General features: G+C 38.8%; 4 protein-coding genes across 5 annotated transcripts; all 4 read right to left on the bottom strand.

The window, feature by feature from the left end:
- Positions 1-1,491: 1,491 nt before the first annotated feature.
- On the bottom strand, positions 1,492-8,289 carry LOC137709854 (Squamosa promoter-binding protein-like (SBP domain) transcription factor family protein). The gene is made up of 11 exons (XM_068448834.2): positions 7,678-8,289; positions 6,730-7,348; positions 6,423-6,616; positions 5,507-6,345; positions 5,306-5,380; positions 5,072-5,179; positions 4,870-4,987; positions 4,237-4,372; positions 4,015-4,159; positions 3,331-3,927; positions 1,492-3,126 (listed from the first exon to the last, which is right to left on the bottom strand). The coding sequence occupies exons 2-11, from the start codon at positions 7,314-7,316 to the stop codon at positions 2,698-2,700; spliced, it is 3,228 nt and encodes a 1,075-aa protein (XP_068304935.1). The 5' UTR covers positions 7,317-7,348; positions 7,678-8,289; the 3' UTR covers positions 1,492-2,697.
- A 2,611-nt stretch (positions 8,290-10,900) lies between these two features.
- On the bottom strand, positions 10,901-17,041 carry LOC137710552 (calponin-like domain protein). 2 transcript variants are annotated; one of them, XM_088696130.1, is made up of 9 exons: positions 16,672-17,041; positions 13,932-16,537; positions 13,681-13,839; positions 13,381-13,560; positions 12,906-13,100; positions 12,459-12,557; positions 11,762-12,346; positions 11,246-11,628; positions 10,901-11,116 (listed from the first exon to the last, which is right to left on the bottom strand). In XM_088696130.1, the coding sequence occupies exons 2-8, from the start codon at positions 16,482-16,484 to the stop codon at positions 11,269-11,271; spliced, it is 4,131 nt and encodes a 1,376-aa protein (XP_088552256.1). In that variant the 5' UTR covers positions 16,485-16,537; positions 16,672-17,041; the 3' UTR covers positions 10,901-11,116; positions 11,246-11,268. The 2 variants fall into 2 exon arrangements, with proteins under 2 accessions (XP_088552256.1, XP_068305716.2); XM_068449615.2 differs by lacking the exon at positions 10,901-11,116 and having other exon boundaries at positions 11,153-11,628.
- A 2,793-nt stretch (positions 17,042-19,834) lies between these two features.
- LOC137710666 (Chlorophyll A-B binding family protein) lies at positions 19,835-24,683 on the bottom strand. The gene is made up of 6 exons (XM_068449754.2): positions 24,370-24,683; positions 24,081-24,247; positions 22,930-23,076; positions 22,072-22,204; positions 20,869-20,961; positions 19,835-20,273 (listed from the first exon to the last, which is right to left on the bottom strand). The coding sequence occupies exons 1-6, from the start codon at positions 24,568-24,570 to the stop codon at positions 19,971-19,973; spliced, it is 1,044 nt and encodes a 347-aa protein (XP_068305855.2). The 5' UTR covers positions 24,571-24,683; the 3' UTR covers positions 19,835-19,970.
- A 1,023-nt stretch (positions 24,684-25,706) lies between these two features.
- CP12-3 (CP12 domain-containing protein 3) lies at positions 25,707-26,438 on the bottom strand. Its single transcript, XM_068449756.2, has one exon. It carries the CDS (start codon positions 26,331-26,333, stop codon positions 25,923-25,925), a length of 411 nt encoding a protein of 136 aa, XP_068305857.2. The 5' UTR covers positions 26,334-26,438; the 3' UTR covers positions 25,707-25,922.
- Positions 26,439-27,303: the final 865 nt, after the last annotated feature.

The following is a 27,303-nucleotide window of genomic DNA, read 5'->3' as shown; positions in this document are numbered from 1 at the left end:
GTTACCTGACACCATTAGAATATTCCGTTAACTCTGACGGAATATTCACCTCCTTCTCCGGTGAGCCTCGCAGGTCGCCGCCGTCTGCAACTCGAATTTTCAACAGAAACTAGAAAAACTTCAAACCTTAATATCTTCTTCATTTCTCAACCAAATTCCTTGAAATTTGTACCAAAATGAAGCTTACAACGAGTAGAACAAAACCTTACCACTTTGGGGACCCAAAACCAACGAAATCTCGCCGGAGAAACCTCGATATTCCGGCCAAACCTGCAATTGGATGAACTTAAGCTTCCTAACGTCCAAAACACTTCAAAATTACTCTCCAAACTTCGTGAAGACGTCCTAAAGCTCCTTATAACCTTAGAAACTTCTAAAAACCTCACAATCACGTGTGCATGAACAATGCACCAAAACTGGATTCTCAGGTTTTCGAAGGTCTCACGTCCTAAAAATGGTATGGATGAGTTCCTGGGCTTGCAAGGAGTCCAAAACTAACCTTCAAACCTTCGATCCGTGCGTGGAAAGTTAGTTTGAAGTTCGTCCGTACACTTGCAAAGGAAATGGAAGGAAAATGGAAGAAAGTCCAAGGGAGAAGGAAGTCACGGGTGTGTGTGCGTAGGTGTGTGGGTGTGTGGTCCAGATGGCAGCCCACCATCCAAAAACAAAACAAACCAAACACCCTACAACACAAATTAACATCCAGGGGCAAAATCGTCATTTCACACCTATGGTACAAATAATTCGGGACGGGCTGTCACAACATGAGTTCGAACTCCGTTGGTGGTTAATCTAAAAAAGAAAAACAAAAACAAAAAAAGAATTAGTTGTGGGCCCACACCACATTAAACTTCAACACTCCAAACCATTTATTTTTCAAGTTGCACTTCATAAATCATCCTTACAAAATAGCCAAATCGGAAATATTTGAGGCATCTAATTGAGTTCAAAGAAATTGATGAATTGAGTTTAAAGAAACATTGAAATTTCATCGTGAGAATTAAATGACAAATGGTTTTGAATTGAATTAAATTTTTTATATGGAGGAACAACTTCATGAGAGGCCGGAACTCGCACTATTGTACCAAAAACAGAATATGATACGGTATTTGACAATACAAAACTTATTTATTTCAATGTTTTTTCCAATCCTTTTTGGCCCTAGAATGTAAAGATCCTTAATCACGTGATTTTCTACAATTGCTCTAGAATATGAAGAATATTATTGGTGACACGCCATTTAGTTTAAAAATTGATCTCCTAACATTATCCATCATATAAATAGGGTTTAGGGATGCACGTATATATAACTAAGTGGTTATTTACTTGTTAAAGATGTGAAAACATAAACATTTTCTTCTCCCGCTCAAATTCATATCCAAGTTTAAAAATGTCTCACCGTAATTTAGATATATTTAGCTTAAAGAATCCTACCATTCTCTTAGTTGAACTAAATTGCAGCAATTTTGGATGCAAAATACGGAATACGGGTGAAGGCAACAAAGAAATGTTTATTGGGGTTTCACGGAATATGGAAAATCATGCATCAACACAACAGCTGGTTTTCACAAATCAATTAAGGATGCACTTGCTGCTTGCTAGGAGGACGGGAGGATGCTCGATCGTGTAGCAAATAGCAATGCAAAACCCTTCACATCACAAGACCATAAACAATGTTACAGGAGTCCCATGTGAAACGCCAAACCGCAAACCCTTGGAGCTCACATTTCCTCAGCCACTGACACACACCATCACCATCGTCTACATATTTTTCTCTCTCAAATCTTCAACTTGGGAGATCCCTTCCCACCGTGAATTTAGCAATTAGCACATGATTTAGAAACCATATAATCCCATGTATACGCTGAGCTCCAACACAAAAGAGACAACATCTTTATCGTTTGTTAAATAATATCCATCTCCGAAATTTACACCCGAAAAATAAAATTATATAAAATCTCCAAAGCTAAAAATACACCACCTGGGAGCTGCCTCTTTATCTTAAATAAACTCCAATCAAATTTTCTAATGTCTTTCATTCAATGAAATTGATCTTCCCGTGATTGATCCTTCACCAATACATCAACTCTCCGGTGAACGAACTTGGGCAGGGCAGGGCAGGCTTATATCTCTCTATACTAAATAGAAATCCGGAAGGGGAGACCGACATCCACATATATCATTAACATCTAATTTTGGTATAACTGCTTATTTTTTTCATCCACTTTCACTTCTTCCTTCTTTATGGGTCTCCGACATTTTCCCTTCATCCTACTTTCCATGAATACTTTTACAATCTGCCCATCTCCATGGATCATCGATTCATCTTATCCAACATTATACACGGGTGGGGGTCTCACGGGCGGAAGAGTTTCTACGTTCAAAGGGGAGAAAGACAGAAAATTCACCTATTTCGCAACGCAAATGAGCAAAAGGAAGAGCATAACCCAAGACTATACACATCTCGGGTCAGTTGGAGATAAACATGCAGTATCTGAATCATCAAATACCTGAGCCTGATTCAGAATCACTTCCTTATGAGGTCCGCCATCACCCCCTAGGCTTCCTCTTGAATGCCGCTAAAGCAAAAATCCTCCCTTCTTCCAGAATTGCATCATCCCAATCAAGCTAATCTGGAAAGTGCACGTTGACCTGCAGTTTGTTCCTATTTCTTAATCACTACTTATCCTATAAAGATTAAATTGTGCCGTAACCCAAATTCTCCCACTTGAAAGGAGCAACTAAGCCAATATCAGGTAAGCCTCTCAAGAACAAGCAGACACATACACAAACAGCAGCTATGGCAAGCATAGAATGAATGAAGGGACGCTGAAGCAAGCCTTGAGCACCGGGAACCCTCCTAGTGTACTTTGTTGCTGCAATTGCACACTTGGTACACGATCTACTACCTTGTCTGAATTGGGTACTTGTCCTGTGCTCCAGTTCCATACTCATCTGATGTTGATCTCTCTCATCTCCAATTGTGACAGTAATCTGACTATTTCTTCTGTCAGCAAGCTTTCGAGCCACCAAGTTGTTATAAGAGTAATTATTCCTCATCAAAGCATAAGCATACGGAGACTGCCCATTAGCATCCAAAAGAGACTTCCAGCAGTTCAATCCAATCTAGAGGGAAAGAGTGAAACAAAAGGTTCAAAAAAAATGTCAAAGGTTAAAAAAAAATCTGTCAGCATACTTGTAAGACTGGTACTAAGTTTTATAGCAACCATTAGAAAAGCACACCAATATCTATAAATTGGAATAAGCACAAAGTCCAAACTCCAAACAATTTTATAGACGAGTCACGAGCATGCCAACAATTATTTTTACCTCCAGCGGGTCATTTGTCAAAGCATCAATCATGTCATCTGTACTTGACATACAAGCAGCCAAATGAAGAGGGGTCATGCCACCAGGTCCAGCAAGATTAGGTGGAAAAATATAACGCTTGTCACTGTCACTGTTGACCGTAGAATAATTAATGAGCAAGTCAACCATCTTCCTGCACCTCCTTTTTACTGCCCGGTTCAGAAGCTGCATGTCTGACAGCATAACCAATCCTCCCGACAGCGCATCACTGTCGAAATTTCTTTCAAATAGTATGTCTAGAAGTGTTTTAACCAAAGCACAAAAGTCTTTCTCGACAGTGAATGTGAGTAAAAATTTGAAACGGCTGAGTGCATAATGAGGCTCTTGAAGCATGGAACATATCCTTTTTCTTTGGAAGAGCCATCCAAGCTCATTCAAAAAGTGTAGGACTTCATCCCTTGATGTCGGCCGCCCATAATCATGACTTCCAGCTACTGATATTACATCACATACTTTCGCCTCAGCATCAAACACTGACTCAAGGACCTTCAATTCTCTGCAGATTGTAGCATCAGCTATTATCACTGGAAAACTGTTGCCCTTAAAACCATTTTCCACCTGTTCATATTAGCAAACATCAATACAACACAAACTTTTCTACATCAATTTCCAAAACAAACCAACTGTTCCTTAAAAGAGTTTTACCTCTATGAAACAGCGACCAAGAACACCAGGAGATGCATCATGAATTTGGAAACTACCTAAGTCTATCTCATCATACGTCGTTCCACGATATGCTGAACCAGTAGCTTCCTTTGACGTGTAACCACCCATATATGTGCAATGAATCCTGCATGACCGGAAACTTTAGAAACAGAGACAAGGAATTTACAGAAGAATCTTCACACAAAAGCAAATTGTACTAACCTGGTGCCAAGATTATTCAAATTTCTACCCCTTAACAGAAGAGAGGTTTCTTGCCCACCCACGACAGCCAAAGGGGACACAGAGATCAACTCTGGAGAACTACATGATCTCCAAGCTTTGCATGTACGAATTTTTCCTGAAAAATTATGCCACGCAAACAAAATTCAAGAGAAAATTACAAGGCAACATGCCAATGACACACAAGTCATACTTAGAAGCAGCTGAAGAAAAACTTGTTGAAGAAGTGTTATTATCGCATAAGAGCTACTAGAAATCAGTAGAAATCACACTTCAAGAGCTCCAAAAACGTAACAGTTGAAATGATATGGAATTAAAGAATATCACAATACGAGGATAAGTTAAAGATGACCAAAAGAATTCTTTCGGCCTAATAAATTGAGAATGAAACGCAAAAAGGTAAAAGAAACTTTCAGAAATTATCTCCTGATATCCTTTTCAAAAACACAAGTGGAAGCACTGGCAAAAAAAAAATTGAAAATATAAAGTGGAAGCACACTGGTAAATTAACAGACAGTAGGGTGCTTTTTAAAACAAAAAACACAAGCACCTTATTGAAAATCAATCACAAAGAATATCAGTAACCAAAAGCCACCACTACTGATCAGTACTTACCATCTTTGTGTGATGCTAATTGCCTGCCTGTATTAACTAAAAACCTCCCACTTCTCCAAAAATCAGAATCTGAACTCTGAACCAAAGAACTGACACGCTGAACCAGGTTTTCTTCAAGCTGAAAAAAATACGCACACCTTACAAGTGGTCAGCAAAAATACAATGAAAAGATTGCTGATCAGCACTAAAAAAATTCACTCACTTGCTCCCACGAAGCAGATGGCATTGATACATAAACTGATAGAACGACACAACCAGGCCTTATGTAGCTCTCCATTTCAGATGGACTGCTGGAAAGCCAATTGAATATCTAGAACAGAGCAATAAACATTGTAAGAATTCCTCTCCCCCCCAAATAAAGCTGTACAAACTACAATGTTGTCTTGACAATTCATACGAAAGGGAGCGATTAAAACAAGAACCATAAACTCCTAACCTGTGTCCGCAATGTCCCTGGTAAATGACTTGGATCTTTATCAAAGAGCTTAAATAATATCCTTCCGGTGCGATCCTGTCAGAGAACAAAACAATCAATTCAATCCCGCAATCAATATAGACTAATAACATCCAACAGATGCATACAGACGTGAAATAATCAAAGAACAGAATAAAGCAATAGGTAGTAAGTCAACAGTACCTGCACATCAGAATTCAAACTAGAAGGTGAATGGTCCGAACCAGAAGAAGTATAGCCAGGTTGGTTAGGAAAGTTTTGAATGGAGCTCGCTTCAGCTCCCCTATTTGACCCTCTAAAAAGATCAAAAGGCATGTTACTGCCACAAGTCCAGCTAGTGTCAGGGTTTCCACTGCCCTCTTTGCTTACCGGCAACTTGTCAGACTTAACAATTTCTGCCAAACTCTTCAGTGGAAACAGTGTTTGCACAACAGGAGGGGAAGATGAAGGAGACCTATCCTCAGTGGGATTACTACTGTCAGAAGAGAAATACTTTCTAGAAGAAGCCAGTTTTGGCAGGCTGTCATTCTCAGGTGAGGAGCTAAATAGCTGTAAGGGTAAATTAACTCGAGCTTCTTGAACTTGGCAGTCTGAATCTTCCATGGGAGACTGGTAACTAGTGCTACTTCTCTCTCCCCCGGCTGAATGAATCTCTTGTGGAGGTATCTTGTTCAAATTGGGTTCAGCTGCCTGGTCAGAGCAGGTCAACTTAGTTTTCTCACTGTCACTGCTCTGGCTACACTTTTGAGATAACATTGCGTGAGCTTCAGGAGCAGATGTTGCTAGAGTAGCTGATAGTACAGTAAGCAAGTCCATGGTTGATACAGATGCCCTTCCATTCAATTTGTTTTGAAGATCTAAAGAAAGCAGTTCAGAAGCTTTCCTAGTCAAACTTCCAAGATTAGGCAACTTGGCAGCAAGGTCTGCTGACAAAGGTAACGAATTTATCTTACTAAGAACCCGAAGGAGCTGCTCTCTGTCCAACACTGATGAGCCATTGATATTTCTGACATCATTTTTCCCTACAAATTTTAATGCAGAAATTTAGTACCTGATCAAAGGAAATACAAGATCGTGAACTCAAGAATAATCTTGTTACCTTGAGGACGAGCTATAGCAGCTAGCAAGTTGACGATATCGCTATTTCCAATGATTTTGTTATCCCCATCTCCTGGGAGAGTGAGCCGTGAAGTAACATCCTCTGGTTGGGTTTTCCTTCTTCTCCGGTTATGCCCCGCAAGTCTCCGTCTACAACTCCTCTTCCCCTCATCAAACTCTGAAAGGGGGTGAAACCTGCAACAACAAACAATGATTTTGATATGACTTCAGAGCTAGGACAATCACTAAAAAGGGAGGGAAATGAAGATGAGAAACCAAAAAACTAATAATTCGTTAAACAAAATGACCTGCTGCACTGCTGGCAGAATCTCTGCATCTGCTTGGCAACAAGGGCTCTGGTGGATTTACTGTGAACCTCACAGACTTTATGTCGGCGATGGTAGTCCTTGGCATTTGACAGATCTTCCTTACAGTTATCAACTTGGCACATAGGGTAGTTGCCATTCCCATTCCCTGGAGATCCAGACCGGACCCTTTTATTGGGCCTGGGCACAGGCTCCTCCACAGAGGTGAAACCACCGGCGAGATTCAGCTGAAGGCTCTCGTCATCTTCATCTTCTGCCGTGTCCTTCACAGGCCCAGAAGCTTCCTCTTTGTTCCTCTGCTCTGTTGTGGAAGTAGTGCCCAGATGCATCATCCTGGAGTCCAGCGGCTTGGCAACAAATCTGACAGTGTCCCAGTCCCAAACGTGAGGATTCCAGTCGTTGCCGGGGTTTGTGAAGCGCGGCTGCTGCGAGTAGGGGTGTTGATAATTGGGGCCCTGGTAAGGGAGATCGCGCTTCCTCCCCATGACCGGCGAATCACAAAACCGGCCCGAAAGCGCCTGGTGAATGTAAATTGGAGCAGCAACTTGGCCGCCGGCGTTTTCCATCATAGATTCAAGACAAACCAAAACACACACAAAATCTACGCAAGCACAAAAATTGGATAAAGTCAATTATTTACTGCTTTACAACAAATCGATCAAAACTCAAAAAATAAAAAATAAAAAGATGCAAAAAGCATGAACCTTATTCAAAAGAACTAATCATTTCAAGTCATGTAAGAAAGTTTCACACAAAGCTTGAGTACTGCGCAAATAATCATTTTCGAGTTAATTTTATTTTTAATTTTGTGAATTTGGTTCCAGTTGAAAAAGAAATACATGTGCGGGTCGGCGAATAAAAAGCGAAAAGATTGCTCGATACACAACCGGAAAAAATTTTAAAATAAAAATAGTAAAAAGAATTGCGTACCTTCACAGAAATCTAGAATCCATCCACAGCCACATCCGTTTCACCCAAAAGTCTTCACTTTGTCCGGGGATTAATCCAACCCAAACCAAGCCGGAGTATACTCCGACGTCCGATCTGAATACTTGAGACTCCGGTCGCCGATGGTCAGAGACAAATCTCACATGTCATCGAATTGACTTACTGAACAGCGAAGAAGGTCTGCTCCCGTAAATCCCAGTTGAAATGAAACGACAGACAGACAGACTGATTCTGCGTCTTCGTCGGCGTCGGCGGCTGCTTCCAATAACAAAACCGAATCTAAAACCAAACCGTTATCAGCAGTTCTGAAACAACGTTTGCAGATCCAACTGATGAAAGCAAACCCTCTCTTCTCTTTCTCTCTCTTAACTTTTCTTTTACTTTTCCTCTCTAGAGACTCCAAGTCGTCCCCACCAGCTTAAGCTTGTAAGTTGTAACAACACCTTTTTTCTTTCTTTCTGTGAATGGCAACAATCGTAAATTCGAGTGAGATTGGGGTGGTATTGGAGGCCGCTCAAAGCAGCAAACGAAGAATCCAAGACCTTTCCTTGCTTGCTTCCACCTATACAATACCACTATATAATATTATATTATATACTATAATATATGTACAAAATAAATGTACTAATGTACTATCACGCTGTTATATTACTATTTTATCACTTTTTTATAAATTCTGATTTTTTCTCAATAAATTTAATATAACTTTTAGAGGTAAAGACTCCGAGCGTCAGAGCGTAAAAAGCGAAGATGAATTTTTCACCAGCAGATGAGGATTGAAGATGATGCTATTTTACCAAACTGCCCTTGAATTTGGGTTTTGCAATTTGCGATTTAGGGGGACGTACAGGAAGAGGAATGTGTGAACATCAGATTATAATAATTAGGATTAATATGAACACCTGACAACGTTCACATTTTTTGGAAGGAAAAAAAGGACAACGATTGCATTTCTTAATTTAATTCGCCTTTCCCGCATACGATTTTTAATCCTCGTTCCTATTGTCACGTATTTGATTAATTAATCGTTTCATTTAATTCTACATTTTCAACCATAACAGAGTTAAAAATAAGAAATTTTAACAAAAAGTCTGTAGTACTGTTCATTTTAACGAAAAATCATATTTTTACACTAAAAAGTCAAACCTGATACTATTCACTTTACCTTTTATTTTGTCCTTATCGTTAAAACTCAAAATTTTTAAACCATTTTCATTAATTTTCCTTTAAAAATAGACATTCCATGTACTTTTGAATATAATTCACATGCTAAAAACATTACCTACTTACTTTTTAACATAAAAAAATATCTTAATGTACCTCATTTAATGACCGGAACAATCTTTACGCCCCTTCACAAAATTTGCCAGCCTTCAACCGAGGCCACGTAAATTTTCAACAAAGCCCGGCCCCTACTTAATCTCTTGATGCCTTCGGTAAGCATCTACCCAATTTGTCATATTTTCCGGAGGTTGTTATAAAAATTGTGCAATATTTCATCATGAAATTGCTGAAAATGCATAAACTTTGAGCATCCACCTACCAAAATTGAAATGAAGAATCTTGGTCTTGTTAAAGTATTTTCTCAAAATTGAAGTTTGTAAATCACTGCAAGATACTTTGTTATCTCAATGAACACATGTGATGAATTTGTTAATTGAGAGGCTGACACTTTGATTGAGATGAATCACAAACTATGCGACTAGGAGGATCGAACACTGATTGAGAAGGACTAGTATGAACGTCTTGTTCAAACATTGGTATATACTTAGGAACCACTAGGCCAACTATTGCATATGTTGAGAGTTGTTGGCCAATTTAATCCATGCTCCTAGTGAACATAGAATAGAATGACGCGGAGATATCTCAAATGCTCGTTAATTTCAAAACATAAGCACATTCGTGTTCAAGAATATACAACTTGAGTTGGGGTACCAAACGATTTCTTAAAAGTGAAAAGACTCTACCCTATCATGATCAAGTATGTAGGCTCACGTGAGTGACATAATTACTCATTAAATCAAAATTCACACGAAAGATGGGACACCCAAATTAAAACCAAATGAAATTGAGTATTGATGAGTCATTATGATACTATATATTTTACCCTTAATATTAATTTATTAGTTATTTTGGTAAAACTTTATTACTTTGAATTATATTTCTAATGTAGGACATCCGACTTCCTCTTAAGCAAAAAGTGATCAAACAGATGAATTTTGAAATGATTCTAATTGAAGAATGTTCATGAGTGTTTCAAGATGTTCGTGTCAAAATTCCAGATTTTTCTACCAAATATCAATGTGTGACAAATTGAGATGGCAATTATGCCACTGTAGCTGCTAATGTGCTAGCCAGTTGGGCAGTACGCATTCTTTGTATTGGAATTTAGTTGTTGAATTGAATGGTTCAAAGATCCTGTAGCCGGCCCTTTGCACAGTGACGCGTGGGAGGGAACCAGCTGTATCCTCTACTCTGTCTATGTACTATGCATCTGGTCCGGTCTGCTTGGGTTGGGGACCCGTCCGTTACAACCATATCCCTAATTATTTTTGGTTTTCCTTTCTATAACTTTACATTCGTACATCGAGAGAGGGAGACAGCTGTTTTCCTTTTCTATAGCCTGAGCCTCATCACATGGTGACTCGATTCATTCAACACGTAAAGTGTACAATTGCAACTCAGCCAGCACCAACTTGACAACAACTTGTATGTAACATGTATATATTGTCACTGTGGTATCCCATGCCACTAATACAACAATCACATCTAAAAGATTCTCTCATGCAATCAAGAATGAGTTTTAGTAAGATCCATTACCATCCAATGGATGTTTACATAATAAATTTGATGATATGAGAAAAATATTTCCCGATGTAAAGAGAAACTTACCAATGTTATATTATTCGCACATGATACCACAGGGATGCCACGACTGCGGTGGCGTAAGCTCTCAGGTGGTTGAGAATCTCTCGCCATGTAAAGAGACTTGCACTGTTATGTCAAAGAAAAGAAAACTTGTATTCTATTGAATCACTTCCCTTCTGTTTCAAACTGGACTCGAAAAGAGTCGAGCTAACAAACTGAATCGAGTACACAAAACACCAGACCCACATTAACATCATTTTCACGTAACCAGTACACATTACACGATTCAAATTAAATGCAATTCGGGCTCGGGCAGCTCAAATGGAGGGACAGAAACTAACTAAAAAAAATTAATCTTTATTAACATAACATAACTCACCACAAGCAAAGCAAGCAACAAGCAACATACACGATGGTAGAAAAGCATCAGAAAAAGCAGCAGCAGCAGCTGCGTCTTTGGTCCCCTTTTTTTTTTTTTTTCCTCTTTTGTTCTTCACGCTTATATTAATAATAATAATTAATGAAACCAATCTATAACCGGTGTGAAAGAAAACTGCAAAATAAAAGGAAAATAATAAATCCCTATACGCGCACAAAAGAATTGCCTATATATATATATAACATATATGTATATAATAATAATATTATTATGGGAATGCCCTTGCAAACTCTGTTAATTTACCTAGTTTTAATAACTGCATGTATTCAGAAAAACTTTTCCAGCGTAGCTTTAAAATAGGAACTGCCCCCATTGCCCAGCAAAAACAAGGCAACGACGAGCACAATTGCCACTCCAGCCCACATCCAAGGCTGCATCCTTCTCTTACTGCGGTTGCGAAGAGGCAGAGGCATGGATTTTACCTTGGTTTGCTTTGTCAACTGCGAGGATTTCTGAGACCTCTTTGTTACTGTCACCGGTTTCTCCCTAGTTTCAGGCTCCTTAGGAATTTCAGTTGGTGCCTCTGAGCTTGGTTCTAGAGCACATTCTACTTCACTGATATCATTTGTAGCCTTTGTTGTAGTCGCCATCTTTCTTTCCTTCTTCCTTATCCTCTTCTCCCTTTCCTGCACAAGATACAAGCCATCGCACGATTGATATACAGAAGAAAAGAATATTGCATCACATGGGAACTCTCTATATCTAGAATGCCTACTAGACTTTCATGGAATTGTAAAGTTAAAGGTGATGAAATTTTACCTTCTCTTTCTCCTCCGCTTCCTTCTGCGCTCTTATGGCAGCTCTGGCTTGGGCCTTCTCCGCTATTCTTTTTTTCCTCTCCAGTGCTTCCTTAGCTTTGGCCTTCTCCTCCAGTCTACGCTGCTCTCTCAACCTAGCTTCTGCTTCTTCCTTTCTCAATTCTTCTGTCTTTCTGGCCAACTCTTCTTCCTCTTTTGTTAATTTAGGGACTTCTACCTTTTCCTCTTCAAAATTGTTTCTTTCAGAAGCAGTTTCTGGGATAATTTCTGAGGAAGCGGATTTCACAGGCTTCTTCATTTTAGCTATCTCATTTTTCTGTTGAACAACCTTCATTGAAGATATGTCATCTGGTTGTTCAGCCTCCTCAGGGGCAACTTGCTTTGGTTGTTCAGGAGTGGAAACCACTGTTGCCAAATTATTCTTGGTTGCTCTTACGATATCAGGTATTACAGGGGGCGCCTCATCAGGACCAAGAGAGCGCCCATCTGAGGTTCTCAACCTCCTTAATGTGCTCCTGTTGTTGCATCTCAAGTATTCTTTCCGGAAATCATCATTATTATTCCAGAGTTCCATAACTGTTTCCACCTAAACAATTGAATTTCAGCCAATTCACACATAAGCTATTGTTCCAGATTCTTCAACAAAAAAAGGTAGGGGGAAACACACACGCAACAACAATAGGGCTTCATAAGCTAACCTGATTGATACACAAATGTTGTAGTTGTTCCCTATCTCCGCTCAGTGCCAGATTATTAGCAGCCTTCGCATCATCCTTGTACCTCCAAAAGTATTTGTTCTGCAGGAATAAGAGGGTTAATATCGCTCTTCTAAATTTGCAACAACATATCACAAGATAAAAGCATGTATAACAAAACGAAAAACACAAAAGCATAAACCTTCAAAGTATTTGATTTATCAATGGGAGAACATAGACCTTCAAAGTGTTTGATTTATCATTGGGAGAAACATGTTATGAGCAAACTTAAACGTAAGAAGGCTGAAAACCTTAAACACACATCTTTTTAATGGTGACATAATTAGCATCAGAACACGCTCAATAGCGTATTTGTATGTGCATGTGTGCACTGTAAAGAGAGGATAATTCTAACAGTTATAACGTTTTTTATCGAGGGAATGCAAACACCTTTTCATATTGTTTTTTCCTCAGACCCTGTAAATGTGCATATGCTTCTTGACGAATGTCATCTGCAGCTCTAAACTGAGAAAGTATTTCGTTCAGCATATTATTTTCTTCATTAAATTTCTTCTTAGCAACTTGAGTGACTGCCTCTGCTTTGAGAAGATTTTCTCTGAGTAGATCCATTTCCTTCCTCAGAACCTGTAATAATGGAAGATCGTATAAATACCTTAATAGCTCACTAATGCTACCAGTTAATAACAAGGGGTCGTCTAACTCTGACAGTATTAAACACTCACTAATCTCGATTCTGGGCAAAAGAAAAGTATACTACAACTTGAGTATGATTTAGGTGTTTATATTTGAAATAGATCTCAGCATAAGACTTCCATATGAACTATATAACATAGCACATCTTCCATAGGACCCAGACCGGTTAACTAATAAATAGAAAATGACAAGTACAATTGAAATATACTACCTTTGAGCTCTGTTCAACATGGTCTTTCTGGTCTAAAGCTTCTTGAACTTCATCCTGCTTACCCAGGCTAGAAGAGAGCTGTTCACGAAGTTGCTTCAGTTGCTTAATTTCTCGAATAAATTGCTTTTCTTCCTTCAAAGGCAAGGTCTCATGCTCCATACTGTGTTCCATATTGCGTATCTACTCATGAAACAAAATTGAAGGACGCAGACATTCATGAATATACAAACATATTCAAATAGTAACATAAATATATGGTAGTGATTGATAGTACTGAGGGGAAGATAAGAGATAACTTACTTTATAATCCAAATCCTCAATAGAGATTGCATTCTTCACTTTGTTAATCATTAATTGAACAGAATCCATTTCCTTGCGCTTGGCCTTAAACAGGTCTCGTGCAGCTCTCTCTTCAGATCTGGCAGCTTCAAATTTATCGAAATACTCCTTACAAGTAGCCTAGCCATAAAAGAACCCCAACGGTTAACGTGGCAAGATATAAAATACTACAAACAAAATATAGTCGAAGCCATTTGCAAAAGATTTCTTACCCTTTTCATTTGGATTTTGGAACGAATAGCATCCCGGCTTTTAGTTTTTTCTTCAACATGTAACTGAGCCTGTTTAATCTCTTCTTTTAAATTTTCATCATCATATCTTGGAATCTTTATCAAGAAGTAGAACGGCCTTTTTTCTACCTCAGCACCCTTATTCTGCCCTTCCACAGCATCAGCAGTGGAAACTTCCCCAGAAGAAGCTGGGGGTTCAGATCCAAGTATTCCGCCAGTGCGCTCCACTTCTTGATGTGTTGAATTAACATCACTTTCAATTTGAACATCATCCAGGTTGCAAGTTAGCGGCCTTCCATTATCCACAAAAGTGCCATTCTCAACAAAAGAATCATTCAGAATCGTGGATTCGGATGTGTTGAATTCATCATCGGGGATAGCTCTGCTTCTCAGAGCAGATGTACTCTGAACTTCAGACGCTAGCTTTTCATCAATATCTGGCTTAGCAGGATAGCTAGCTTCATTTGCACTGTTGTCAGAAACAGATATCGGAGGGCTGGCAACACATTCAACCTCCAAATTTGACAAACCAGCATCTACACCAACAGAATCATGGCTGGTCTTGGGATCTGATATTGCACCATTTGCTGTGAAACTCGACAGCGTATCATCTTCATTGGGAACACCCTCCAATTCAATTTCTGATTTTGAATTGTGTTCTGATATTGTGTCATTAGGTGTGAAACTTGACAGGGTTTCATCAATAATGAGTACACTTTCAGATTCAACTTCTGATTTTGAATTGGGTTCTTCTGATATTGCATCATTTGGTGGGAAACTTGACAAAGTATCATCTGCAACAAGCGGACACTCAGATTCAACTTCTGAGTTTAATTTGGGTTCTTCCGATATTGCACCATTCGGTGGGAAACTTGAGGTATCATCCACAACTGGCTGACTCTCAGATTCAACTTCTGCTTTTGAAATGGGTTCTTCTGATATTGCATCATTGGTTGGGAAACTTGGCAGATTATCATCTACAACGGGCGCACTTTCAGATTTTGAATTTGGTTCTTCTGATACTGCATCATTCGGTGGGAAACTTGGCAGAGTATCATCCACAAGAGGCGCACTTTCATATTCAACTTCTGCTTTTGAATTGGATTCTTCTGACATTTCATCATTGGGTGGGAAACTTGGCAGAGTATCATCTACAACAGGCGCACTTTCTGATTCAACTTCTGATTTTGAAGTGGGTTCCTCTGATCTTGCATCATTTGGTGGGGAACTTGACAGAGTATCATCGACAACTAGGGCTCTCTCAGATTCAACTTCTGATTTTGGATGGGGTTCTTTTGATATAGTATCATTAGGTGGGAAACTTGACAGAGTATCATCGACAACTAGGGCTCTCTGAGGTTCAACTTCTGATTTTGGATGGGGTTCTTTTGATATAGTATCATTAGGTGGGAAACTTGACAGAGTATCATCTACAACGAGCCCAATCTCCAATTCAATTTCTGATTTTGAATTGGGTTCTGATATTGCATCATTAGGTGGGGAACTTGACTGTGTATCATCTATAACCGGTCCCTTCTCAGCTTCAATTTCTGAGTCTGAATGCACAAGGGGGCAAGGATTGGGGACTTCACTACTCTTCTCAGTTAACTTTACAGCATCAAGCTCTGGCCTCACGTCATCAACAGCGCAAGTTGAAACATCTTCCGTAGGTGGAGAAACCCCATTCTCAGCCTTTTGATCTCCTATTATATCATTATCAGCAACAGTTGAAAAGCTTTCACCATTTTCGACAGCTACTTTCTCCAAACTATCAGCATTTTCACACAATCCATCATTCTCTTCAGGTGCATCAACCGAGTCATTTGTAACTAGAGGCACATGAGCATTCGGCAAGCCATCTCCAGTACTTTGATCAGAGACACAGCCGTTGACAACTTGAGTAGCTGGCTTTGTCGCATCTTGGAGAGAGGCATCTTCAAAAATTACTGTGGCAGACGAAGCGTGGCCATATTCAGAAGATCCATTCAGTTCATGAGCATGACAAGCAGGCAAGCCGTCTGCAGTAGCTTCCTTGGACTCGGGATCACCCACAACTTGGTCAGCCAACGACAGGGTTGGGGTTGGCATTGAATCATGCCCCGTCTCTTGGCCTAGATCCCTCGAAGCATCTTTCAAGGGAACCTCCTCGGCTACTTCTGGATCCTTATCAGTCTCTGCTCCGTCAGACACCACCACCTCCCCGTCATTGAGATGTGAGGCTTCTGCGGCAGCCTTGTTGAGTAAATGAGATTGGGAATTGTCCTTTTGAGCCTCCGAGTGAAGAACAACACTGCCATTGTTCTGAACAACGCTACTGTTTGGATCAGACTCGACAGGGTCTTGGGAAACAATGGCATCACTCCCGGTCACAAAGACATAAGAGCTGTCAGTGTCGGTGTCGTGCTTAGAAAAACCATTGTCACTCTGATTCCCATTGCCATTCCCAACACTGACATTGACATTGACATTGACAACCTCGCCTTTGGACACCTCTGATTCACAGGCATCAAGGTGCACATCCACGCCGGCCGTCATTGCAATCCGACTCAAAATCCAACAACAACAACAACTACTACAGCAATACCGATCTAATTCACATACAAAGTTGGAAAAATTAAAAGTTAGAAGCGAATGAATTCAGTGTTTGGAGTGAATTAACAATAGAAAAAGAAAGTTTAAGCAGTGCGAGATCTAACGTTAGGAGATGAGAAATTGGACTTACCGGTGCAGATCGAACAAGCGGGTGTGAACGCAGCAGTCGAACGGAGCAGAGGAGAGCAGATCGAGAGGTAGATCAGCCAACCGACATCAAATGCAGTGGATTATGCAATGTATAAGGGCGTGTTTGTGTATAAGGGCCTGTTTGTGTACAAGTAAAATAAATCTACAGCCTATATATATAGGTAGAGACGAGAGAGAGAGGGAGAGAGAGAGAGAGAGAGAGAGGAAGGAAGCGGCAGAACACAGCTGGCGAAGGAAGAAGAGAAGAGAGAGTTTGTGTTCTGTTACAACTTGTGGTAGAGGTACAGGAGACTCGACTTTCCCCCTCTCGACTAATACACTCTTCACTAATACAAATATTAATATAATTCATTTTCCCTACGCGCTTCTTTGTCTTTATATCCGATTTAGACTTTTTCTTAATTATTATTTATAATTAATTTAAAGATAAATATCTCCATCTCGTTTTCCCTTTTTTCTTCATATACGTCTGTATATCACTGTCTGCTTTTTTGATGTTGATTCAATTAATTCTTCCATTCATTTATCAGCAAATTTCATTACAAACATCTAAAAATAAAATTAATCACTTTTTTTTTATAAATATAATTAGGTTGGGTTATTAAAAAAATAAAGAAATTACTACTATTTTTTTTTTAAATATTATGCATTTCATAATCTTTTGGTAGATGATAACTCCTAAATTTAAGATATATATATATATATATATATATATCTTTCTTTTTTTTTTTTTTTTAATAAACAATATTATCTATACTAAGACATACTCTAATCTTTAGAGTAAAACTCAAATTTTAGGTTTTACTAAACATCTCCCAACTTGCTCCAAACCTTAGGCCAAGTATAAGTTTTAATCCAAAACTCATTTATGGGGCAAATTTAGCTTAGAAGTCCCCATGTTAGTGGACTGGCCCACCATGTAACATCCCATGTGACATCCCACATCGTCCAGGGGAGTGATCCTTAAACGTATATTCTCATCCCTACTTAGCACGAGGCTTTTTGGGAGCTCACTGGCTTCGGGTTCCATAGGAACTCCGAAGTTAAGCCAGAAAGGGGCTACAGCAATCCCATGATGGGTGACCCACTGAGAAGTTGCTCGTGAGTTCCCAAAAACAAAATCGTGAGGGAATGGTAAGCCCAAAGCGGACAATATCGTGCTACGGTGGTGGAGTGGGCCCGGGAAGTGATCCGCCACGGGCCGGGATGTGACAATTTGGTATCATAGCCTAACCCTGGCCACGTGTGTGCCGACGAGGACGTCGAGTCCCTAAGGGGGGTGGATTGTGACATCCCACATCGCCCAGGGGAGTGATCCTTAAATGTATATTCTCATCCCTACTTAGCACGAGGCCTTTTGGGAGCTCACTGGCTTCGGGTTCCGTAGGAACTCCGAAGTTAAGCGAGAAGGGGGCTAGAGCAATCTCATGATGGGTGACCCACTGGGAAGTTGCTCGTGAGTTCCCAAAAACAAAACCGTGAGGGAATAGTAAGCCCAAAGCGGACAATATCATGCTACAGTGGTGGAGCGGGCCCCCGAAGTGGTCTAGCCCAGGCCGGGATGTGACATCCCACATCACCCAGGAGAGTGGATCCTATAAGCTTTAGATGTATATTCTTATCTCTACCTAGCACGAAACTTTTTGGGAGCTCACTGGCTTTGGAGCTCATTGGAACTCCAAAGTTAAGCGAGTTCGTGCGAGAGCAATCTAAGGATGGGTGACCTACTGGGAAGTTCTCATGTAAATTCCCATAAACAAAAACGTGAGGGCGTGGTCGGGGCCCAAAAAGGACAATATCGTGCTACGGTGGAGTCGAGCCTAAGATGTGGCAAGGGCCTAGGCCGGGATGTGACACACTATATATTTGTATTTTTTTTTAGTTTTATATTTATAAATTCATTGAATCCAACAGTTAAGATCTAATGTTGTCAAATCTAATGGTTAAAAAAAAATTTAACAATCCAAATTTAAATCTAACGGCTAAAATAATAAAAAAAAAAATCTTATGTGTTTCATATTCGTTCATAGTGTTTCACGAGTTTCATAATGTCGGTTTAGTGATTTTTCAATATTTATCGAAATCTAAATATTTTTAGATTAAAATGTGCATAAAATTAAATTATGATAGTCTACATAATTTTATTTTTTTCTAAAAGTTATTGTAAGAAAAAAAATTATTCTAAATTCTTTCTTTAATAATATGGGACTAAAAATTTAACCTACAAGGGTTTGAGATGGTCAGGAGGAGAGGGTAGGCTTAGTCTTACAATAGGCTAGCAATAATGTGGTTCTAACTTGCATTTGGCGAGAACCAAACCTAGGACCTCTCGTTTATAAGTGAAGTGAAATACCACTAGGTCATAGTACTAAGTGGCGAAATTTAAGATATATTGGATATGGAAGTTGGTGGAGATTAAAACATAAATAGCTATGAAGGAAATTCATTTCTTCTAATTCCAGTATTTTAAAAAGGATTTGAATGGGTAAAATTTCTTCATGAATAATATTTCTTCTTATTATCTACTAAGAAGGCCATAGTTTTATAATTTCTCCCATCAACATGCCTTTAGTTTAGTAGTCTATCCATTTTAATCAAATCGTGTGTACCAAACGAGCATGCATACTACTAGTTTGTAAGCTCTATATCTACCAAGACACGTTTTATTTGCTACATTTGGAGTATCAATTCTCGAATCTTGACCTAATAGTATTTTTTATAAACTCTGTAAATGAGCTCCTAATTAAAATTTTGAGAGAGAATAAAAAAGTTCATCTCTAATCACACCCCTTTTTCCTCCTCTATCATTCTTTAAACATAAAAAATTCGAGCTTCTAGATACGAGGGAAAAAAAATCTCATCTCAACATGTTTAAAGGGACGTTGCTCATCGGTTAGCGAGGTTGGGACTGAAAGTTGGTACGAGGAATCTCCTAATTTGATTATCATTAGTTATTTGAGGGTAGTTACAATTATTTTTGGTGCGTGGTACCCTTTTTTCTTCGACCGAGTTAAGTATGTGGCAAGATTTAATGAGGCTTCCATCTCATCTTTTGATGAATTTCATACTTCTTCTCAACCAAAAAAAGAAAAAGAAAACTCATTTGTTCTCGTGTTGGGTTATATGAACATCTCTAACGAATATGTCGACTGCAAAACGTAAAATTTAAATTTGATGACTCATACAATTGTCGTCGTTTTTTTTACAGTCGCTTGGAGTTGCAAATAAGATGTACATTGGCAACGTAGGTGCAAATATAGTGTACAATCCAAACAAGATTTACATTGATTTGAGTAGTGTAAACACATTATTGTGTAAGGGGTCTGAAATGTGTTCAAGCAAGTTGTGAACAGGACCTTTACCTGTCAAAGCAGCTTGACTGTAGAAGCCTAACCAGGCCACCATAGCTAGGCGCCCATTTTTTATCTCCTTCACCTTCAGCTCCTCAAAGGCTACGGGGTCTTTGGCGAGGTTCAAGGGATCAAAAAGCTCTCCTCCCGGGTAATTAACATCGCCTGGCAGGTATATTCCCAAAGGCTCTAATGCTTCAATCCCACAATACCTTGCATATTCAGGTCCAACCTAGTTACCAATCAAATGTTTACAATAAATTACATGTTTGCATTCACAAGTTGGGAAATTCATGCTACAATCAGAATATGAGAAGAACCAAATCTCTAAGGCAGAGCTATATCTTTTCACCAACTTAGTACCATGAATGATTTAACTAGAAATAGTGTGGAGTGGTTGTCATAAAGCATAATTTAGAAATGCAGACACAATGTCTACATGTCCATGCGATGAAAGAAACAGCGAAATGAACCCCTTTGTGACAAGGAATTATTCCGTATTATGCCATAAAGACTTTCCTTTTGGGGACAGTGAGTTCTTCTAGACTATGCCAAGAAAACAATTTTTGATCCCAAAGTTTTAAGTGCTAAATGCATCACAGGAATGAATGAGCAATAGATATCCGGAAGAGTAAATTTTTTTTTCAGGTTCCCAATGAACAACATGAGCCCCAGTTCAGACAACATGCACCAAGCATAATCTCAATCACTGGGTTAAAACCATTGAATTTCATCACTTAGTCCATTCTACTTTCTAGGGTACCAATCATATGTTACAATTTTATGAATATTGAAAGTAAAAGATCGGAGCTTTAAAAATTCATTACCATCAGGAGAACTTGGCATATGGCTATGACAATCACTCCTTGGCTTCCTGCTACATGAAGCCCCGGGATACCAAGGTAGTCTAGTGTGTCTCCCTGGTGAACATTGATGATAAGTCAGAAGGAAAAGAAAGTTAAAAATAACAATTCACCTAATATGTTGCTCACACCAAACTATATAAGATGTTTATTTAAATTGAAGGAGACGGATATAACGGGTGACTCTGAGGTAATGCAACTGAAATAGTTGAAAATTCCTCAGCTGGTATTCACTATTCACTTCAGGGAGAAACTTAACCGACCAAGGTATTTTAGCAAATTATGGCAAGATATAAGAACTTATCCTTATCATTTCTATTCCCACCTTGACCTATCCTTGCACGGGAGCGTTGCAACAATTATATCACGATATTTTGTAGGTAGATTAGCTTGCATAAGAGAGGCTCGCAGAAGGCAAAAACATGGTTCGAACCAAAAGCGTCAGTATTTGAATCATAAATAACTTAAACAGTTAGTGGCTGGCAAACCTACAAACTTTGTAACGTCATGTCTCAGTGACAGGATGCTATGTCAACTAGTTTAGTCATCTTGATGAGTAAGCATCTTATTTGTCAATTAGCTAACTAACAGTTAATTATGTGATTAGCAATTAGTTAATTCATGGGTCCTTAGGTGAACTTGCAGCCAGCTATATATAGCTGAGGTTGTGCAATTGTAAGTCAGTTAAGTGAATGATATGCGAGAGTTCTTAAATGTGATTCTGTTTCTCTTTCAGTGTCAAGGTTTAAACAGGGTTCTATTACTCTAAATAGCAGGCTATAATGGAATCAGGAAAGCTGATCATCTAAAACATTATGACTGAACTAACAATATCGTTAGCAGTTAAAACTTAAAACCATTTGAAAACTTCAAAGCAGAATCTACCAACCAAAAAAAAAGACGCTACAACTGACTATCTGTTTACTAATCCATGATATCATGACAAAATTCATCATAACTCACTCGTCTCTCATAAGTTTCTCCTTCTATTTCACATCCCTATCATTTCAGCTAGATTAATATATTCATCATCCCTTTAGAACGCAAGGTCCAGTAGGCTGGTCTCCATTTTCTTCAGCAAATCTAAGACATGGTTTAATTGCACAAGAAAAGGTCCAACAAAATTGATCAATAAAAGAAGATTGATTCCAGCACAGAAATAATAACCTTAAGTTTTGAATAGCCAACTCGCCACCATACTGGTTCAACAAAATGAAAGGCTCCTAACAGATCTAATATTTCAGGAACCAAAGCACCAAGGGCAGCTAGCATAGCCCAACGAGCATGGAGTATTTCAAAGCTGCAGGGTAACAAAGAAGAATACACAGATTATTGACAACTTAAAGCCATGCACAAGCAAATATCACACTGCACATAGTATAACAAAATGAAAGATCCTGAGAGGTTTAATATTCAGGAACCATGGCACGATGACACTGGAGTGTTTGGAACCCGTGGGTCACAACCTAACCCTAGTTGTGATGCCCAAGGCCTCTTCGAGAGATTCCTAGAACCCTACCAGCATGATGCTATTCTTTTTTATTATAATTTTGTCTCCTCGTTCCATTGATTTCCTATTATTCTTGCTCGACACAATGACAGCAATTAAAGACTTCATTCAGTCAAACATTAATCTTTTTCTTTTGATCCTGCATCAAAATTCTTTCCAAATTTAGTCAAGCATCAATCTTTTTCTGCAAATTAAACTTTGGAATCTCTGTAGAAGTGGACAATTAGCCATGGAGAGTACTACAAAATTACTTAGAACAAGATCTGTATGAAAGCAGTAACAATATTGTGATAAATCACAAAGAAAGTTGAAAGGCTGTAGGTTACAACTAGTGTGGTTAACAACGCCTAACCTACCAATTTCTATTCCAAAGTTGAAAATTGTGAAAATTACCATCTCAGTTAAAATTGTGTAGGATTCTGCGGTCAAATTTTAACAACTAGCAATGTGAAGATTATATTGAAGATCATCCCCAATATCGATATCAGAAATGGAACCAAAAAAAAGGGACTTACTTAAAATACTTTTGGAAAGCAACAGGATCCTTGCTCAGACCTATAACATCAAAACCATAATCCCCAGGTAGTTCTCCAGTAAGATATGCAGGATAATCATATGGAATTGGGCCAAGCCAACGGGGACGCCCTTCTCCGTACCACAAGCTGTGAAGTAGGAGAGTTTACCATGCAGTGAATACATATTTATAAGAAATTAGGAATTCTATACAGGTATTCATGGTCAACATATCTTTAGTGACAGAAGCTAAAAAACCAATGAATTAAGATTTCCATACAAAGTAATGCGAAAAGCACTATGTTTGCTCTTCGGTCAATATATGGTTAGTAGTTAGTCGATTTGGTACTCCACAGAAAACATGATCCTCAAGAACATGGCATACATATGCAGCAAATGGTTAGTTTGTACCAGACCTGAGAAAATGAGAAACTGCGATTAGGCAGTGGCTATGAACTTATGACCATGTTATAGATGGAAATATCCACCAAAAGTAGGCACAATTAGCTGCTGATGCTGCCATTAATCATCATTAATGGGTTGGATTGTATAATAGTCTAGTACAGACCAGTCACCAGAGAGCATAAAAACGACCATTGGCTACTGAAAACACTCTTCTATATGGCTACATGGATGGATGGATGACATGTCCTAACATTGCAAACTGGAAGACAGATAGAACAAAAACGATCCACAAGCTTTTTAGTTGGTAGGCCTTCCACAGTAGTTTGAGTGAGTGTGATACCTATATATAGGAATCAGGCAACCTGAATTTGATACTTACAAGTTTATAACACTACTTCTACACTAGTATGAGTTCAATATATTGATATCACACTCATGAGTTTAATATAACACACTCATGAGTTCATATATTGGTATTACACTTCAATTTTCAGGCCCACTGTAGGAGTGTGATTCCTATATGAGTTCAATATATTGGTATCACAGCCACTTTAAGCACCAGCACCAGTTGAGTAGAGTCGGCACCGAAATTTTTTGCTAGAGATATATTTTACTCTTACACACTAGCTGGTGAGCTGTGTTTATCATATATTAATCGTTGCCTTATTCATTGCAGGTGTGCTAGTTAGACATAAGATTACAAACTAAGAGAAATGCCTATATACGAGCGAATGGAAATGAGCTTTACCTGCGTTTTCGTGCGATTTGGGCGGAGGCCCTAAAGGTGGAAGAATTCTCCACAGCAAGTTTCTTCCTTTCCTCCAACCGCTTCTGCAGAGACTGTCCGAGTGCGCTATTGGCTATGGCTTTCACGGCCGTGAATGGAATGGCAGAGAATACCACAACTCCCACAAGCTGAAGGAACGGTGAACCAAAACCAACAACAACGCAGAATACATATAAATCCATCATCAATTAGCTAATTATTAATTAAAATTTGAATATATGAAATGGAGAGGAAGAGAGAGAGAGGTGACCTCTTGCCATGAAGCTTTGCATACACCAAAACGAGGAGGAGGAGGAGACTTTTGGTTGTTTGGGGATTTGAGGTTGAGGTTTAGGGGGGGAAGAGACGGAGGATGCCCAAAGAAAGAGGAGTAAGCTAAACAAGAAGGCGGCCAAGCTCCTCCGAGTCCTCCTCCCAGAACAGCCATTCCCATGCTGCTGCTCTTAATCATATTCTAGCCGTTAATCAGTTACTTGGTTGCAAGGTCCACAGTTTCTCTCCAAATGCTTACTCTACGCCTCTCTATCAAAACTTGCTAGAATCTGATACCAAATTAAACTGTTTATTGTGCGTTCTAGCAGAACTTTTTATTCTTTAGTGTAAAAATATCAATGTTATTAGAAATTAAAATCTTGCTAAAATCTGTTTTGGGTTTCATTATTTACTCCTTTTTTTTTATTTTAAGTTTGGCCTTTATACCTGTAAAATGGAAAATCAGTTTTTTTTTTTTTTTTAATAAGATTATCTAAACTAACTTGGAAAAGGCCTTGAACCTGTGTTGCAGCAAATTAAAGAGAAATATCTTATCAATTAAGGTAATTCATCACTTGCAATTTGACACACGATAAAATAATCGATCTGTTGTGTGAAAGTGGGCGGTATACATGGTCTTGGATGCTCTATCCGCTATTGATACAATTTTGACAAACTTAATTTAATCTTTTCTGGTTTTCATTTCTGCACAAATAATGTTCAAGCATGAATTTCAATGCCCAAAAGTTAGAGTTTGTTTTTCTCATTCCTGTTAATTTTAATATAGCGTTACCCCCTCTAAAATAGGGCACACGTGAAAAAAAAAAGACATATTTAGTGTTAGTCAATGCATATGGATTTTTTTTTTTTTTTTTCTTTTCTGAAGAGAAAAACAATCCAACACATAACATTTCAATGAATGACATCTAAACTGAAGCAAAAAAATCATTTTCCCATCGCGATCTACACCAGCAAAATAGAAAAGATTTAACTTTTTCCTGGTCTCTATGGTTACACCGCACTCGGCACATAGAGGGGTACTACTGTTGAGTTGATATGGATCCGCTTATCCATTTGATCAAAGCCTCTAGTGATGAGTGAGTAGTTTGCTCAGCATTTGTTTTGCTCAATGTTTGTGAGTAGCCCATGCCAACTGCCATGGTAAAAACCATGTTTGTAAGTAGGTATATATGCGTTGATCAAGGGCTATCCTAGCTGCCACCTTAATTGGATCCCATTGAAATTGGACTGCCAGTCTAGTGCCAAATAAAGTAGTGCAGGATATTCCAAACAACATATTGCAATCAAGCAAACCCAATCAGAAGGACACCGCGATCAATTCAACACCACAGTAAACAATAATAATAATACTTTCAATATTACACACATTATTTGGGCAACCAGTTAACTGATGCTTTTACACTAACAAGATATTACAGATGCAGCAATAACCAGGATCCATGCATCACTCGATGACGGGGAAGGAAGCAAGCAAGTTTTGGTGGATTTCAATTCTGAAATCTGGAATCTGGAGTCTGGAATCTGGAATAATTAATCCTCGTAGATTCGGCACTCGTCCGTCTCCGGATTCTCCCGACAAAATGACTCGAGGGGATCTTTGTGCTTTTCCAGTTTGAGCCTAAGATCGGCCTTGGCTTGGCTCACCTCCTCCACCTCGTCCCACGCCACCTTGCACTCGTCCGTCTTCGGATCTCCCTCGCAAACCTCCCTTGCTTCCATCACCTTCTTCTCAATCATCTCCGTCAGCTGCTTCTCCCTCATCTGCGTCCCTTTGAACTTACCCTGCACCGCCATCGCCACCATCACGCCTCTCATCCTCCTCCTCCCCCTACCTCCTCCTAAATCCAATGATCTCAAACTCAAAGATGCCGTCGCTGATAAATCCTTCATCTTCGTCAAGTATCCTCTTCCTGTTCCCACTCCTGGCGGTACACACGCCATCTGCGGTTGCTTTCCAAAACAAACGATCGATCCAAGTCTCCGCTCCCCTTCTCTTCTGTTCAAGAGACTTCTTCGCACATCAGACTCTCGCTTTCTAGATGCATACAAATCAAACCATACTTATTGGTGAGGTCCCTACTTCCCATCATAAAATTACCTAAATGCCCTCAAGTGCTAATTCTTTTTGGACAATTTGTTTCTTGCCCTTTGTGACATTATCGCAATTGCAACGGGGACAGTCATCCTTATCCACAACATGAGCAATCTTTTGCCATCTCGAATAAGGCATCGTTTGGTTGTCGACTGTAAGAGTGGGAAATAAGAAAATAATTCTTTCTTTTTGTCAATTCTAGGATCGAATAGTTTTATGGATTTTTTTTTAAAACAAACAATATTATTTATATTAATACATACAGATAAGTTTAGTTTCACAATAAGTTAGCAATAACATAGTTTAAATTCGCTTCTAGTGAGAATCAAACCTAAAACCTCTCACTTACAAATGAAAAAAATACCACTAGACCGTATTCTAAGTTGCAATTTAGAAAGAAAAATAGTTAAATTAAAATAAGCAAATTGATTTTTTTACTCTTTGAAGTAGGGTGGCAGAGGTTGACGAAAATTTCAGAAACTTAACAACAGGAAGAAATTGACTAATTATAAGATTTAAGGATGGTCACCTAAAATTAAAGTTTAGATAAACAAATCGGCAACTCCGGCAAGTTTAAAGGAGAAATTGGCCAATGTCTTTGAGTGTTTTGGTTTTCAATGAGATTCACTTGGATAAAGATTCGTGTTTGGTAGGTGTAAATTGCTTTTGACATGTGGCTTTCCAAGTTCCAAAAGTAAACTAAGTAGCTCATTAAATGAAAACTAATGAAAATACTTGAAAACTTTGAGTTTTAACGATAAGGACAAAATAAAAGGTAAAGTGAATAGTATCAGAATTGATTTTTTAGTGTAAAAATAT

Source organism: Pyrus communis, chromosome 6 (assembly GCF_041283825.1).
Source record: "Pyrus communis isolate YQ-2024b chromosome 6, ASM4128382v1, whole genome shotgun sequence".
In the NCBI taxonomy this organism is placed as follows: Eukaryota; Viridiplantae; Streptophyta; class Magnoliopsida; order Rosales; family Rosaceae; genus Pyrus; species Pyrus communis.
This window is presented reverse-complemented; position numbering and strand designations above follow the sequence as displayed.